General features: G+C 33.9%; 3 protein-coding genes across 3 annotated transcripts; 1 reads left to right on the top strand and 2 right to left on the bottom strand.

Annotated features, from left to right (window-relative positions):
* Nucleotides 1-679: 679 nt before the first annotated feature.
* LOC102585311 (surfeit locus protein 2) lies at nt 680-4,304 on the bottom strand. The gene is made up of 5 exons (XM_006338571.2): nt 3,934-4,304; nt 3,258-3,355; nt 2,836-3,147; nt 1,122-1,170; nt 680-981 (listed from the first exon to the last, which is right to left on the bottom strand). Exons 1-5 carry the CDS (start codon nt 4,188-4,190, stop codon nt 903-905), a joined length of 795 nt encoding a protein of 264 aa, XP_006338633.1. The 5' UTR covers nt 4,191-4,304; the 3' UTR covers nt 680-902.
* A 1,378-nt stretch (nt 4,305-5,682) lies between these two features.
* On the bottom strand, nt 5,683-7,621 carry LOC102582121 (katanin p60 ATPase-containing subunit A1-like). Its single transcript, XM_015308232.1, has 3 exons — nt 6,625-7,621; nt 6,433-6,520; nt 5,683-6,103 (listed from the first exon to the last, which is right to left on the bottom strand). Exons 1-3 carry the CDS (start codon nt 6,744-6,746, stop codon nt 5,822-5,824), a joined length of 492 nt encoding a protein of 163 aa, XP_015163718.1. The 5' UTR covers nt 6,747-7,621; the 3' UTR covers nt 5,683-5,821.
* Nucleotides 7,622-12,427: 4,806 nt separating this feature from the next.
* Nucleotides 12,428-14,061, top strand: LOC102584985 (GDSL esterase/lipase At5g14450). Its single transcript, XM_015307521.1, is given in 7 exon segments — nt 12,428-12,737; nt 12,817-12,921; nt 12,924-13,025; nt 13,107-13,264; nt 13,333-13,434; nt 13,436-13,607; nt 13,727-14,061. Coding segments are annotated over 7 exon segments (1,125 nt in total). The 5' UTR covers nt 12,428-12,508; the 3' UTR covers nt 13,984-14,061.
* Nucleotides 14,062-14,128: the final 67 nt, after the last annotated feature.

Raw genomic sequence — 14,128 nt, 5'->3', positions numbered from 1 at the left:
TTTTATGAATAGGCAAGAGCTTTCTGTCTATTCATATTAATAATAAAAATTCTACATGGTGCCACCCTTTCTAGGACAACATCATGGTTTTGTTACGACTTTTTCAGGAAAAAAAATTAGTACTCATATTATATTATTAATAATAATGACTTCAAAGTTTTGCAAAATATTCCATTTTCAATTGTAACTTGGTAGCTACGTCTCTCGTAATCTTGTAATTATAAAAAGCATATTATCTTGCCGTGCACATGATACTAATACTATGTTATCTTTCAGAGAAGGTGCTAAGCACGAAATCGGATTCATTGTTTGGTTTGAATCAATCAAATAGACTGACTCTATATATCAATTTGTCAAATACATAGCACTTGCTAAATCAAACTGACATATTGAAGTAAATGTTGTTGAAAAAAACATAATTTGTTATGTTTCATATTTTTTAAATTAGACCAGGCTACATTATTTTATTTTTGACAAAACTTATTCAAATCTACTAAATACCGGTGTTTATGATTCTCGTAAGAGAAGACATAACATGTGAATAAAGAAGCCATGCTAATGTCATGTGAACTGTTTTTCTGTCCTCTTCCTATTAAAGTTTCTTCTTTTTGAGGACGACAATATCACGGTTATAGCATGGGACTCTCCAAAAGTCACACTACACATAATATTTTTCAAGTATTCTACAATGTTGCTACTTTTTTACTAATGGTTCTTTCAATGTCTCAAAATAATAGTCCGAAAATTAATCTACAAATGTGTTTTAAATATAAGAAAAGACGCTCTAATTATAAGAAATCTCTTCCTTCAGTAACACAATAATAAGCAAAATAAAGAAGCTAAAATGAAGCAAGCAAGCAAGATGATAACAAAATTTGTAATGCTTTTTCGGAGGACAAATATCATGTAGCACTGGTCTTCTTCTTTTTCTTCCTTGAGGCAAAGCTACTGGGTCCAATCTCAAGGGACATGCGTTTTGCCCTGCCACAAAACAAAAATTTGATCTTCACATGTTAAATTTAAATGTTTACCCAGTTTCTGCATATAATTTTTAAATATAGAGGGGAAGGGCAACAAAACGTGTGGCAGCAGGCATCAAAACTTTGACAGAGTAACCATACCGCTTAGAAAGCTCTCCGGCGTCATGGTTATCCTCTTCAGTTCCTCCATCTGATCACAGAAAATGTAGTAAGATTTTTCATGCATTCACCAAATTAAATTCAATAGGCACTGATACTGACAAACACACACCCAAGCCGCCTAGCTGCTAAGTGAAACCTCAATACCATATATATGCTTATTGAATTCACAGAGCTCTATATCGTATGCAGTATGGCCTTATATATTTTGTTCTAACAATTGGCTTTAGAGAAGAAAACAGGATGACTTCTTCATGAAATATATATATATATATATATATATATATATATATATATTTCATGAAGAAGTCATCCCGTTTTCTTCTCTAAAAGCCAATTGTTAGAACAAAATATATAAGGCCATACTGCATACGATATAGAGCTCTGTGAATTCAATAAGCATATATATGGTATTGAATTCACAGAGCTCTATATCGTATGCAGTATGGCCTTATATATTTTGTTTTAAAAATTGGCTTTAGAGAAGAAAACGGGATGACTTCTTCATGAAATATATATATATATATATATATTTCATGAAGAAGTCATCCTGTTTTCTTCTCTAAAGCCAATTGTTAGAACAAAATATATAAGGCCATACTGCATACGATATAGAGCTCTGTGAATTCAATACCATATATATGCTTATTGAATTCACAGAGCTCTATATCGTATGCAGTATGGCCTTATATATTTTGTTCTAACAATTGGCTTTAGAGAAGAAAACAGGATGACTTCTTCATGAAATATATATATATATATATATATTTCATGAAGAAGTCATCCCGTTTTCTTCTCTAAAAGCCAATTGTTAGAACAAAATATATAAGGCCATACTGCATACGATATAGAGCTCTGTGAATTCAATACCATATATATGCTTATTGAATTCACAGAGCTCTATATCGTATGCAGTATGGCCTTATATATTTTGTTTTAAAAATTGGCTTTAGAGAAGAAAACGGGATGACTTCTTCATGAAATATATATATATATATATATATATATATATATGAGAAGGAGAAAAAGAATGACTTTTCTCACATTGGAAGGCAAATATTTATCAAACACCTCTGAAAGTAGATAAAAGAGCTAATGTTGAGCTCCATCAGATTTATGTTTATAATATTCAAGGAGCATGCATTGCAATTCACTAGCAATGAAGTATGAAACAAATATATTTAGCACAGAAAAAGTAGAGAAGATAGCACATTCAATTCACAGGTTTGATTGTGCAAGAACAGTGTTAAGCTTCTGCCCTACCATCGCCAAATTTGCATGCAGTGTAGGCATTTATCTATCTATCTTACATACAGCCTAAGGTAGGGATAAGACTGCGTACGCACCACCCTCTCCAAACCCCACTTGTGGGATTATACTAGGTAGAATATGGGTGCACCAAGAAAAATGTATTAAGTGGGAATTGATCCACAGTCCTCAAGGTCAAAAGCTCAACATTTAACCATGTGGACTAACTAGACTTTTTATAGTACGGGTGCCAGAATATAATATTATACAAATGTTAGAAAATATATACATAAAATATCTAATTTTACGAAGAGAACACGGGTTCCGGTGCCCTATTTTGTGCCTCTAACCACTGGGTATGTTGTTGTTGTGATCTAACATACAAAGATATACATGGGATTTATGGCAATTTCCACCCTTAAAGTTTACGATTACTAATAACGCATACCTTGCCCAATAGCATCTTCTTCTTCTTCTTCTTCTGATTCCGAACCAGATCCCCATCGATCACCTCCATCATCATTGTCCCAGCGAGCACCAACTGGAGGCATCCAAAACTCATCATCATCTTCCGAGCCACTGTTCTTTCCAGAAGAATCCCTTATTTCGGATATAACCTTGCTAGCATCTTCTATTTCTTTCTTTTTGTTTTTCTTTTTGTCCCGACGATTAGCTTTGCTATCCGTCTTCTTAGCCACTCCATTTTCTACTTGCTTTTCTAGCCCTCCATTTTCCATTTCAGTTTCAGTTTCCTTTTTCTCTGTTTAAAGTAGTGCATGTATCATAAGTGGTACTCAGTAGAATGCACAAGAACATAATATACATACACAAACCTTCCAATAAACAAGTAACTGGGGGCTCATAACAAACCTAACATTCTGAGAAACCGTTTTCCACTCATGTGTTTCCATATGTGCTCCTCCGACTTATTAACTGTATCTCCTGTTAATTTACATATCAACTTTGACCTGCACGAGTTGCATACCAAATTACACTAGAGATTAAATTAGCAGAAGAACAATAGGAAAGTACGCATATATCAAATTTTCCTCCATAATTTCCAACAAATTTTGCTCCTAGCATGCAACAAATGATCAATTTCTGTGTTGTACATCAAAAGTATTCCAACAGATTGCTACAACTTTTCACAATTCAAACGAACATGTCTTACTAAGGTCTTAAGCTGTATATATGCTTTAAATTGAATTTCCAATGTTCAAGGTGTATATCCCATTATAATAATTAGAATGATGAGCCTGTGGATTTTTCAGGCAAAAGGAAATAAAAGGGGACTCCTGCTGTGTTACTTTATATTTATAAACTCTTCCCCCGAGTGCAATACGTATATTGTTCTAATGCCAAAGGTTGAAAGAGAACAACAAAGTATGGCTGTTTCTAGTGCAATCTTACTCAATAGTTCCAAATTAACTATTTTTTTCCCTGGATATATTCCCTACTACATTACTACTTGAAAAGAATACATTGCCTCTAGCAGTGAATTAGCGTTTGCATATAAAACCCTAGTAGAAGAATTAAGGACAATTACCGATTGAGAGGATCTTGGTTAAACATATTGAGAGGAGGTTTATTCTTAGAAAGAGCAGCATCAATTAGACCCAAGCGGCAGTGCTTGCTGTGGGCATAAGAGTCCCTAGCGTGTTCCGGCAGCTCATGCCCTGTTTGAACGCATTTGAAGCGGCCATTCTCCAATTTTTTGAAAGTCGGATTGCCCAGAAGCTTGTAACCTTCTTTTCCAGTGGATCCATCTCCTTCTTCTCCTACTCCACTTGCTTTCTTCCCCATAGCTTTCTTAGCGGAAGCTCCCAGAGTTGAGTTGAGTTTCCGTTAGGGCAAAGCAGACGGTTTAACTATACCCAAATTCTTTTTGAACCCCCACTAGAATAAGAAATCGGAAATATAGTCCCTTTGCTTTTCCAAATTTTGTTTTACTTCTTTCATATTTTTTGTTTTTGCATTAGAAAAATAAGGAGATACAGTTTCTTTCTTTTCTTTTGGCAACAAAAGCTTTATATATCAGTCATTTTCCATTTTATAAGATACACTTTTCTTTTTCGTTATTTTCTTTTAAAAAAAAATATCATCTTTCTATTATTAGGTGGTTGAAAAGATTAATTATAGTGGAATATATCGTTCTTAAATTTTGATGATATTTCTATTCTATTCTTATTTTTTACATAGTAGAGTTTTTAGTAATGAAGATTTTGCTTTCAGGGTCTTGAACATATTTCAACAAAGATAATGGTTTATCACCATCATATTTCAACAAAACAAAGTGAACATATGATGCTCCTTTAAAGATAGGATCGTCTTTTTTATAGTAGTAACTGCAAATGAGTAAATAGGCCGTGACATTTAAAAGATAGTGAGACTTGCCATAATTTCAAAATTAGGTTAACTTTCTTTTATTCTTGTTATGAAAAGTCAAAGTTATTTCATTTATATGAATCATTTCGCATCTCGCGGTGCTTACACCACTCGATTATCAAAGTTCTATCCAAACATTTCATTTGAAAACTTGTATAGAAGAGATTTCTAGCGGCACATCAATTCTTCTATACCAACTTAGTTGTTTGACACTATTATTGACTTGACAATCGGCTATGTTTGCTCAACCCAATTTTGACCATATGTTTATATGACAATAATATGACATGTTTAACTCCACAGCGTTCTAAGCTTATTTTTAACATGTTATTTATATTTAGCTTGTGTATAAAAACAAAATCATTGTTTATTAATTTCATATCTAGTCAAATACAATCATATACTAAATGATCAAGATAGAAGGTAGCGGATGTTGAATCCGTGAAAAAACTTTGCCATGAACATTTCTCTTGAAAGTTTTATTGACGATTCTAGCTTGTTTGATCAAACATTTAAAATTAGCTTATTTTGAAAAGTATTTTTGGTGAGAAGCAGTTTGTGTTTGATCAATAATTTTAAAAATACTTTTAGTAATTAGTGTTTGATCAAACTTTTTAAAAGTGATTTAAGCAGTTTCTGAAAAACAACTTCTTCTGCTCTCGAGAATTCTTTCTCCCAAAATATTGGTCAAACACCTTGCTTTTTAAAAATATGCACTTTTAGAAAGAAAAAAAAATAGAGCACTTTTAAGAAAAAACAAACTTGGTCAAACATGCTAAGAATCACGTGCAAATTGAAACCATATCATGCCACATTAGGGGGACAAAATTAGCCCACCAAAATTACAGCGCGCAATCACATACTGAGTTGCTGGAATAACGTAAAACACTTCAGCGGAAAAAAACCATATAAAGATAGAACAGAACAGATGATATGTGGCATATATACTGGCATCTGACCATTGTCAAACATAGTTGTATATATCAGACCAAAAACAAAAAACCAGTTAACCTACATTAGCAATTTTTAAGCGTTAGTTAGCTGATTTTCTATGTTGATCCAAATTCTGAAAACCATTTCTGATGTCGTTCAATGTCCCCTGCAGAAACTGTGGGTTGTATCTTCTTTAAAGCTTCTACGAAGTCATCCATCGTAACTGGAATTTTCAAAATCTCAGCCTCGGACATGTTCTTAATCTCATCTGGATTTTTCCCTGATATCCTACATCTCATGCCATTTAAAGAACCATCTCTACAGATATTTGTTAGATCGTCTCCACTATAACCTTCTGTTCTTTGTGCCAATTGGTCAATATCCAGGTCAGGAGCTAACTGTCATTCATGTCACACATTATTACTATCAATAAAAATTTCTGTGAGCAATAATAACTGGAGGCAAATCTACGGCAGGTTTCATGGTTCACATTACTTTCAGCTCAAATGTTGTATGCAATGTGAAAATCTTAAAAACCTATAATGAATTCGCCACTCACTAAATCTAAATACTAGATTCTCCTTTGATGATTAGCAGTTGTCCGTATCTCAAGAGCAGGGAAAATACATATGATGTCAATATTAGTAGATGAACTTCTTCTTACAAGACAATGAAGCACAGTACCTCCAAATTAAGATTCTAGTTGACAACAATAATGAGAGCTTACCGTGATTGATTTTAAGTTTATCCTTATAACCTCCTTTCGGCTCTTAAAATCAAGAAGCGGGATGTAAATCCTCTTTTCTAGCCGCCTCCTACAGTAGTACAGTGAATCACCAATTAGCCAAGATCCAGAGATGAAACACAAGACAAATCAGAGGGAAACAAAAGAAAGCTAATATTGACTAGGAAACTTAACCTTTGTGCCTCATCAAGATCCCAGGGGAAATTTGTTGCTGCCAAAACTGTCACTGATTTGCCTGCAGTGTTATTAGTGGAGTTGTTTAACCCATCGATCTGAACTAGAAGTTCAGACTTCATTCTTTGGGACGCGTCATGCGCTCCAGAATCCCTAAGAAGAAGGTTCAGAGTTGATGAAACATTAATATGTGACCTGATAAGATAATTACTAACATGCTATAGATATGATCTTAACATATATCAGTTTAAAGTCACTGCGACCTCCAATTGCACTGCTCAGACGCGTTAATTGGAAGTCGAAAAACATATACATGCCAGTATGTATGGATGTCATTATCAGTTCATCAGTGCAGACTAAGCTGCTCAAATGAAACTAAAGTATGATTCAGTTTTGATAAAAACATACAGCCTCTAATTTTCTTCCTACTAGGTATTCTTCTAAGGTTTCAAATTAATTTTTAACCTTCTCTGCTCTCTGAAGCTCCTATGTAAAGCTTTGAACTAGTAGAGACACATCACTTATTTACTCTGTAAAAGGCAAGAACGTCATGAAACTAATATACGGTTCATCTCCAATCAAGTTCTAATAGATGATTGAAGTTTAGTTACTAGGACGTGTAGACCCGTAACATATATCTACGCCTAGAAGCTTTAGCACATATAGTGATGAAAACAAACCTTACACAACAGGATGAAAATGAAAAATATCCTCAGTTGTCACGTATATATGTAATCACTTTAGAAAGTAACAGATTACTTACCCTCTGGCATTGCAGAGAGAATCAATTTCATCAATGAAAATTGTACTTGGAGCCCGAGCACGGGCAAGGTCAAACAAGCACCGTACCTATCGTTCACTCTCACCGTACCATTTTGCATACAACGAAGAACAAGTAACACTCAGAAATGTTGTCCCACACTCTGTAGCAACAGCTTTGGCCAAGAGTTTTTCCTGTGCCAGGAGGACCAAACATAAGAACTCTCCAAGGTCTCCTGATTCCCTGCAAGTAACATCAAATATGTTCTCTATTAGAAGTTTCATAATAAGTATTCGTTACTCTTTTATTAATGTGCCATGTAGTTAGTAGTTACAACATGTGCATAGCTGCAACTCAAAAACTTATAAATCAGCAAGAAATTGCAACTTCCTATTGGATCAAATTGTACCCTCGTTATGTGACGACGAATATATCAGCCTATTCAAGTTTCAATAGAAAAAACCTATTACCAACTTATTTTCTTAATTATGTGCTGAGGAGCATATCCACCTCTGATGAACAGTTTGTTACAAGGCAAAAGAAATGAAAATATGCCGTGTAGTTGGTATGGCGGAAGTCATTTTCCTCTAGCTCTGGCGAAAACATTTTTTCAGGAATACAGATTCCTAGAAAATTCTCTAAAATATATACGAAAAATAATAATACTAGCGAATTCAGAAGTATTTTGATGAAAAATTGTAATTAGTAAAAGATTAAATAATAAAGTATAAATGTTATTTCGAGCAACATCACTCCCCACCCCCGAACACCAGAAACTAATGAAAGATATTTTCCTAAAATATAACTTCCGTTTTACCAAACACACACTCATCATTTTGTACTTTGTAGTATGCCTATATTCAGAATCAACTATCAGCAGTACCTGGAAATATTTAGGCATCCACAGTGGGAGTACCACTGCTTCCTGTAAAGCTTCTTTGCCTCATTTAGTCCTGCAACATCATCCCAATTCCCATCCCACCCCTGGATTAGTATCCAAGATTTCCTTTTCAAGAGTAGCAGCCAGTTGAGGATCAGGCCCTTTATACTCTCCTTTTGACTTAACACCTTCTACAGCGTTTTGATAGTTGTGAAGAAAGACGCTAAGAATATTATAAATAACTTAAAAGCCTCAGCTTAATAAAAATAGAGTAAAGTTAAATTTAAGTAAACTACGAATTCAGAATCCAACGTCAGTACCAAAAGATTATGTATAACCAGTAATTAAATTCAGCTTTATCCTCTTCACTGACTTTTTCTAGGATGCAGCTAAGTGAAGGTGTGTTGTACACCATCGCTACAGTCAACTTCACATATGGTTAATGAATTTTACAGTTAACAGTTAAGTCTACCTTCCATATAAAATCTCATCTATAGTCAATTTGGCCTCGTAGAGTGAAGATTAAAGATCATTTACAATAAGAGTTTGGTAAAATATCTTGTCTTGTCATTTATGTCTAGATCAACATTATCAAAAATGTTGTCAAATAGTATTAAAGGCAGTTGAGGTATTTGTACCACTTGTTGCACTGTGTTTCTGTAATTATTGACCTGCCCAGCTATGTTGATCGTTCCTCCCTATAAAATTTTCATAGAAAGATCACATTTTTTAACAAACAAAAAATACAATTCAAGTGAAGGTGAAAAATTATTTAAGATTGGAGTTGTGTGAAATACTTGCCTGAACTTGATGTGTCGTTTTCTTTTTCTCTATTGTCTTTGTGGGTGATAGACGGACACTCTTTGAACACTACCACAAATATATATAAAGTGAGTGAATATTAATTTGTTATGGAAGTAGAGGCTGGAGACTCAAGTTATTATACCTGCTGAATTGCATTAGTTTTTTCTTGCTGGAATTAGAGGGTGTTGAAGTCAAAATCAAGGACACGTTTTTTATGCTGATAAATTTCGCTGAAACCAGTATAGCATAGGCCTTTTTATATATAACCAACTAGGGTAGATGAGAAACTACTGTAGAGGTAGTCTGAAAGCATGGTCAGATACTTCCGAATCTCGTAATTCAATTTGTGTTCTACAGCCATGAATCATGATCCATTCCAGCAGCTCCATCATGTTGATCAGATCGATGGCCATCTTTGTTAGCGTCGAACTTGTCAAAGATTTTCTTTGTCCTCTCCTCTTTGATGGGGCAACTAGATATAAACTAATTCACATAAATTGAAATGGAGCGGAGGGAGTATAAATGTAAGCTTTGTGCAATATTGTCAGCATAGCAAAACTATTTATCCCAAAAATACATTGCAATTATTCAAAATGATTGGATCAAATTTTGTAAGTTAATCTACAAATGTGATTTTGGATGTTCAACAAAATTTCATTTATTAAACTTTGATGTTTTAAAGACGAGGAGAATGATCTCTGATTAACTGTATCATTCTAAAGAGTTGGAATTCCAAAAACTACAAATTCAGCTAGTAATAATTGAAGAATTATATATACCTTCAAAGGTGCATAAATATGGTGACGTTCTTTGTGGTGATGATAAATTAGGGTGAATTCATTATAGCTTAGGCCTCGGGTACGGTTGGCAGTGGGGATGTAATTTAAAAGGGTGCCCGGAATTCTTTCAATTCGGGTTCTACAGCCATCATCCACGCCTCAGGCAGAGATGCCCATCTTTATTACTGTCAAATCTATTGAAGATTCTCTTTATCTTCTCCTCTCTGCACATGCACATCTTTTTCTTCTTCAAAATAACGCTCTATAGTTAAGGGTTCAGGGAAGAAGAAAAGGGTTTTACAACTACTTATTCAATTTTAGAAGATAACTAGAAGGGAGATGAAAAGCATAGACTCAAAGAAAGGGGACGAAAGAACTAGACATGTTTCTCAATAATTTGCATAATTCCTAAATCAGATACCACTAACCTTTTTGATGGAACTGTTTCCACTCCCACTTCTCAACCCGGATCTCAAATTAACCTGACCCTATTGGTTGTTCTCGATCCAATAGCTCTTGTCAACCCAATAACTATTTTCATAACTCTGGCATCCACATTGGGCTGGAAGGTTCATAACATTCCATCTTTCTCGGGAGAAGGATTCTTCTCTAAGATTTGCTTCCCTTTTCTTTTCTCTTAATTTCTTTTAGTGGTTTTTTTTTTAATATTATAAAATTTTCAATAAGTGACAGTTTTCTTGTTATAGTGATTCAAGGGCACTGTCAGTTGGTTGAAGATGTAATATTACCAATATATTTTTATAGATAATTAGATATGTGAGAATGACTAAAATGTTAGAAACGTATATGTAACGTAAAGAGCATGTAATGAGTAATTTAATACATAATTATAAATAAATATATAACTAAAAAACACCAAATGAAGGGCATATTTTGATGGTTCAAATTAATTCTTTTTAAGCAACCAACTGTAACTTTTGAACTTTAGTTAATAGTTAGGAAACTTTCAATAAAGTCACAAATGGCTAATTTGAGCTCAAATAAAAATATATTTTGAGTACATAATTTTCCGAGTTCTTATTGACTCTTTCTTTCATATTCTATCAAGAGTCTTCTTCATCTACTTTAACTATAGAAGAAAAATAATAATCTTGGTAGGGGTTTCATGAAATAAAAAAGTTGAATTTATATAGACAGAAATGAAGGATTACCAAAAGATATTTTAAAGTTTTAGATTAAATATTTAGAGGTTATGGATATGAAAAGATGAGAGTTATGGATATCAAAAGTATAAAAATTGAATAGGTAATTAGATATGAGTTATGATTTATGAATAAAACTATTTAATGCAAATAGTGTGTATCTCTCCATTTTGCAGATTTGCACCCTTTTAAATTATTAAGTTTCTTTATTTATCTTAAAGGATAATACTTTATCCACATAAATTATATTATTTACGGACGGAAAAAGTTATGAGAAGAAAAGTTGACTAATTTATATAGAGATTTTTGGGATTTTTTTAATTATTATTAATCTATTATTATATATACATATAGATTAGAGTCGAGATGATAAATGTTATTAATTTAGATATTTTAATTAGGAATTAATTTAAGGAAGTGCAAAAGTCATTAACATGTTAATTAAAATGATACAATTTAATATTTTAATCAAATAGTTAAATGTTTTATAACATTTTAATTTATAGTAGGGGTAAAACTATAATTCAACTTTTAACATTTTTTGTTCCCACTTATAGCAATATATGATGATGATATGATATTTGGTTGGTATATAATTTTATTTAGAATTGAATCGCGATAATTTGATCAAATTGGACCAACTTATTTAAGGGGTGAAATCTATGCTTGGCAACGAACAAACCAGACTATAATTTGTGGTTGAATTAAAATTAGAGAAGACTCAGCAATCAAAAATTTTGATATAACTACAAGCGCTCTAAATCGGATAACTCGCGAGATCTCTTGCGTGAAACAAATGACTTTACAACAAAACACCCTCCTAATGGCCCACGTGTAGGTCAATTGTAAGCCTCAAATCTAGCACCAACCTGCCCTAATCAACCTCTAGTTCAGTGTTAGAGCTTAATTATGAGCTACTAAATAGTCATTCAGAACTAGCGTGTAGACATTTCACATTAGGAGAAGATCTTGGTTTCTGATCTATTAAAGAGCCCCCTCAAAGGAAGAAAAACAATAACGGATTGAGAACTTACAAGCGTAAGTTATAATTAGGTTTCATAACTTACGGTTTTGACTAATTATTGTTATTTTCGCTTAAAAAGAAGTGTTATATAAAAAATAATTTATCCACTTAAGAAGAAGTGCGCCTATAAACACTTATTTACCCGCTTAAAAAGAAGTGCTATAAATATTTTTTTAACCTTATCCAAATACTATAAAAGTATTTTTATCATACTGCAACATTACAAAAATGGTTAAAAGCTATTTTGGCTTATAAGTTATAACCACAAAAAAAAAAAGCGAAGTCAATTCAATCCAAACAGTTATGGTTTTAGCCTAATGGTCCGGTTGTTTTTACTTGGAAAAGAATTTCATCACGGCTTTTTCTAATTTGAATAAGTTACAACAGAGAAGAGCAAATGACAAGTAACGAGATAAATGCCACTGCTTACTTCAAAAATATAACATTTTCAATTTCAGTGTCCATTGATCAATAATGGAATGTGCAACAGTAATGTTATCACTAGTACTACTGCTGGGGCCCTTGAAGAAGATCACTAGTATAGCAATAGCACCCTGCGATTTTCCGGCAGTTTACAATTTCGGGGACTCAAATTCGGACACCGGAGGTATCTCTGCTGCATTTGAACCAATACAAGCACCTTATGGTAAGAGCTTCTTCCGCGGACGGTTTTCAGATGGTAGACTTCTCATTGACTTCATCGGTAACATAACATCCATCCAAATCAATATCATTACTCATTATGAAATCAATTGATTGTGGATGTTAACTATTTTCTGCAGCTGAGCTCATGAGATTACCTTACTTGAGTGCCTATCTAGATTCCATTGGCTCGAATTTCAGGCACGGAGCTAATTTTGCAACAGGAGGATCCACCATCAGGAGACAGACGAGACTATATTCCAAAGTGGTATAAGCCCCTTTTCCCTGGACGTTCAAATTGTGCATTTTCATTGTTTCCAATCCAGAACTAAAGAGCTCTATAGACAGGGTAAACATAACTAACACAGCCCTATATCATTTTGATGTTCCAGTTTCTAACGTTTTAAGCTGATTTGACACTCTGTCTCAGAGAAGAACAAACTCCCAAGACCTCGGGAATTTTCAAAATCTCTCTACACAATTGACATAGGCCAAACTGATTCAGCTGTTGGCTTCCGCCAGATGAGTAATATACAACTTCGGACTGCCATACCAGACATAATATACCAGTTTTCTGCAGCAGTAACGGTAGTATACGCAGCTTTCAACAATTTTATCATGAGTTTAATAAGTTCAACTGTAATTTTGTTTGACAGCGTCTATATCAACAAGGAGCGAGGGCATTTTGGATACACAACACGGGTCCAATCGGTTGCTTACCAATAGCCACATCATACCTCAGAAATCCAAAACCAGGTTGTTCTTGATAACTATGGATGCTTAAAGAGCCATAATAAAATGGCCTTAGAGTTCAATAGACAGCTGAAAGCCAGGATAAGAACATTGAGGGCAGAGCTTGGGCATGCTGCTATAACATATGCTGATGTCTATGCTGCCAAGTATGAATTGATCAGCAATGCCAAGAGCCAAGGTATATGTTAGTACACAAACACATAACAATAATTTTACCATACACTTGTTGTTTCGTACCAAGGCATTGACAGATGAAAAGAAATCATCTAACTCTACGAGCTTTAAAATTTTGAACAGATTTCATGGAACCCCAGAAAATATGTTGTGGGTTACACGAGAGGAACACGCATGTATGGTGTGGGCAGAAAGGAATAGTGAGAGGTGCAGAAGTTTTTGGAGGAGCTTGTGTCAACCCTTCAGATTACATAAGCTGGGATGGAATACATTACTCACAAGCTGCTAATCAATGGATTGCCGATCATATACTAAACGGCAGTTTCTCTGATCCTCCCATTCCCATTACACATGCTTGTCATAAACATCTTCACTATTAGGAATCTTGTATTATAAATGTGCATCTTAACTAGCCATTTTCATATCTATGTCAAGTAAAATCTTCATCTTTTCCTTTACTTTTCAAATTATCCACACTTAATATAAAAAAGAAACTCGCAAGTTTCTAGTATAAAGTCGAAGGGA

This window comes from Solanum tuberosum, unplaced genomic scaffold, assembly GCF_000226075.1.
Source record: "Solanum tuberosum cultivar DM 1-3 516 R44 unplaced genomic scaffold, SolTub_3.0 scf00004, whole genome shotgun sequence".
NCBI lineage: Eukaryota > Viridiplantae > Streptophyta > Magnoliopsida > Solanales > Solanaceae > Solanum > Solanum tuberosum.
The sequence above is the reverse complement of the archived record's forward strand: the minus strand, read 5'-3'. Positions and strand labels throughout refer to the sequence as shown.

Excerpts from the sequence above, each read along its gene's own strand:
- LOC102585311 (XM_006338571.2), bottom strand. The coding sequence starts at position 4,190 with ATGGGGAAGAAAGCAAGTGGAGTAGGAGAAGAAGGAGATGGATCCACT. Across the intron at positions 3,356-3,933 it reads AACCAAGATCCTCTCAATCG|GTCAAAGTTGATATGTAAAT; the intron begins GTAATTGTCCTT and ends CAACTCGTGCAG. Across the intron at positions 3,148-3,257 it reads ACGGTTTCTCAGAATGTTAG|AGAAAAAGGAAACTGAAACT; the intron begins GTTTGTTATGAG and ends TACTTTAAACAG.
- LOC102582121 (XM_015308232.1), bottom strand. The coding sequence starts at position 6,746 with ATGAAGTCTGAACTTCTAGTTCAGATCGATGGGTTAAACAACTCCACT. Across the intron at positions 6,521-6,624 it reads GATCTTGATGAGGCACAAAG|GAGGCGGCTAGAAAAGAGGA; the intron begins GTTAAGTTTCCT and ends GTACTACTGTAG. Across the intron at positions 6,104-6,432 it reads TAAACTTAAAATCAATCACG|TTAGCTCCTGACCTGGATAT; the intron begins GTAAGCTCTCAT and ends CATGAATGACAG.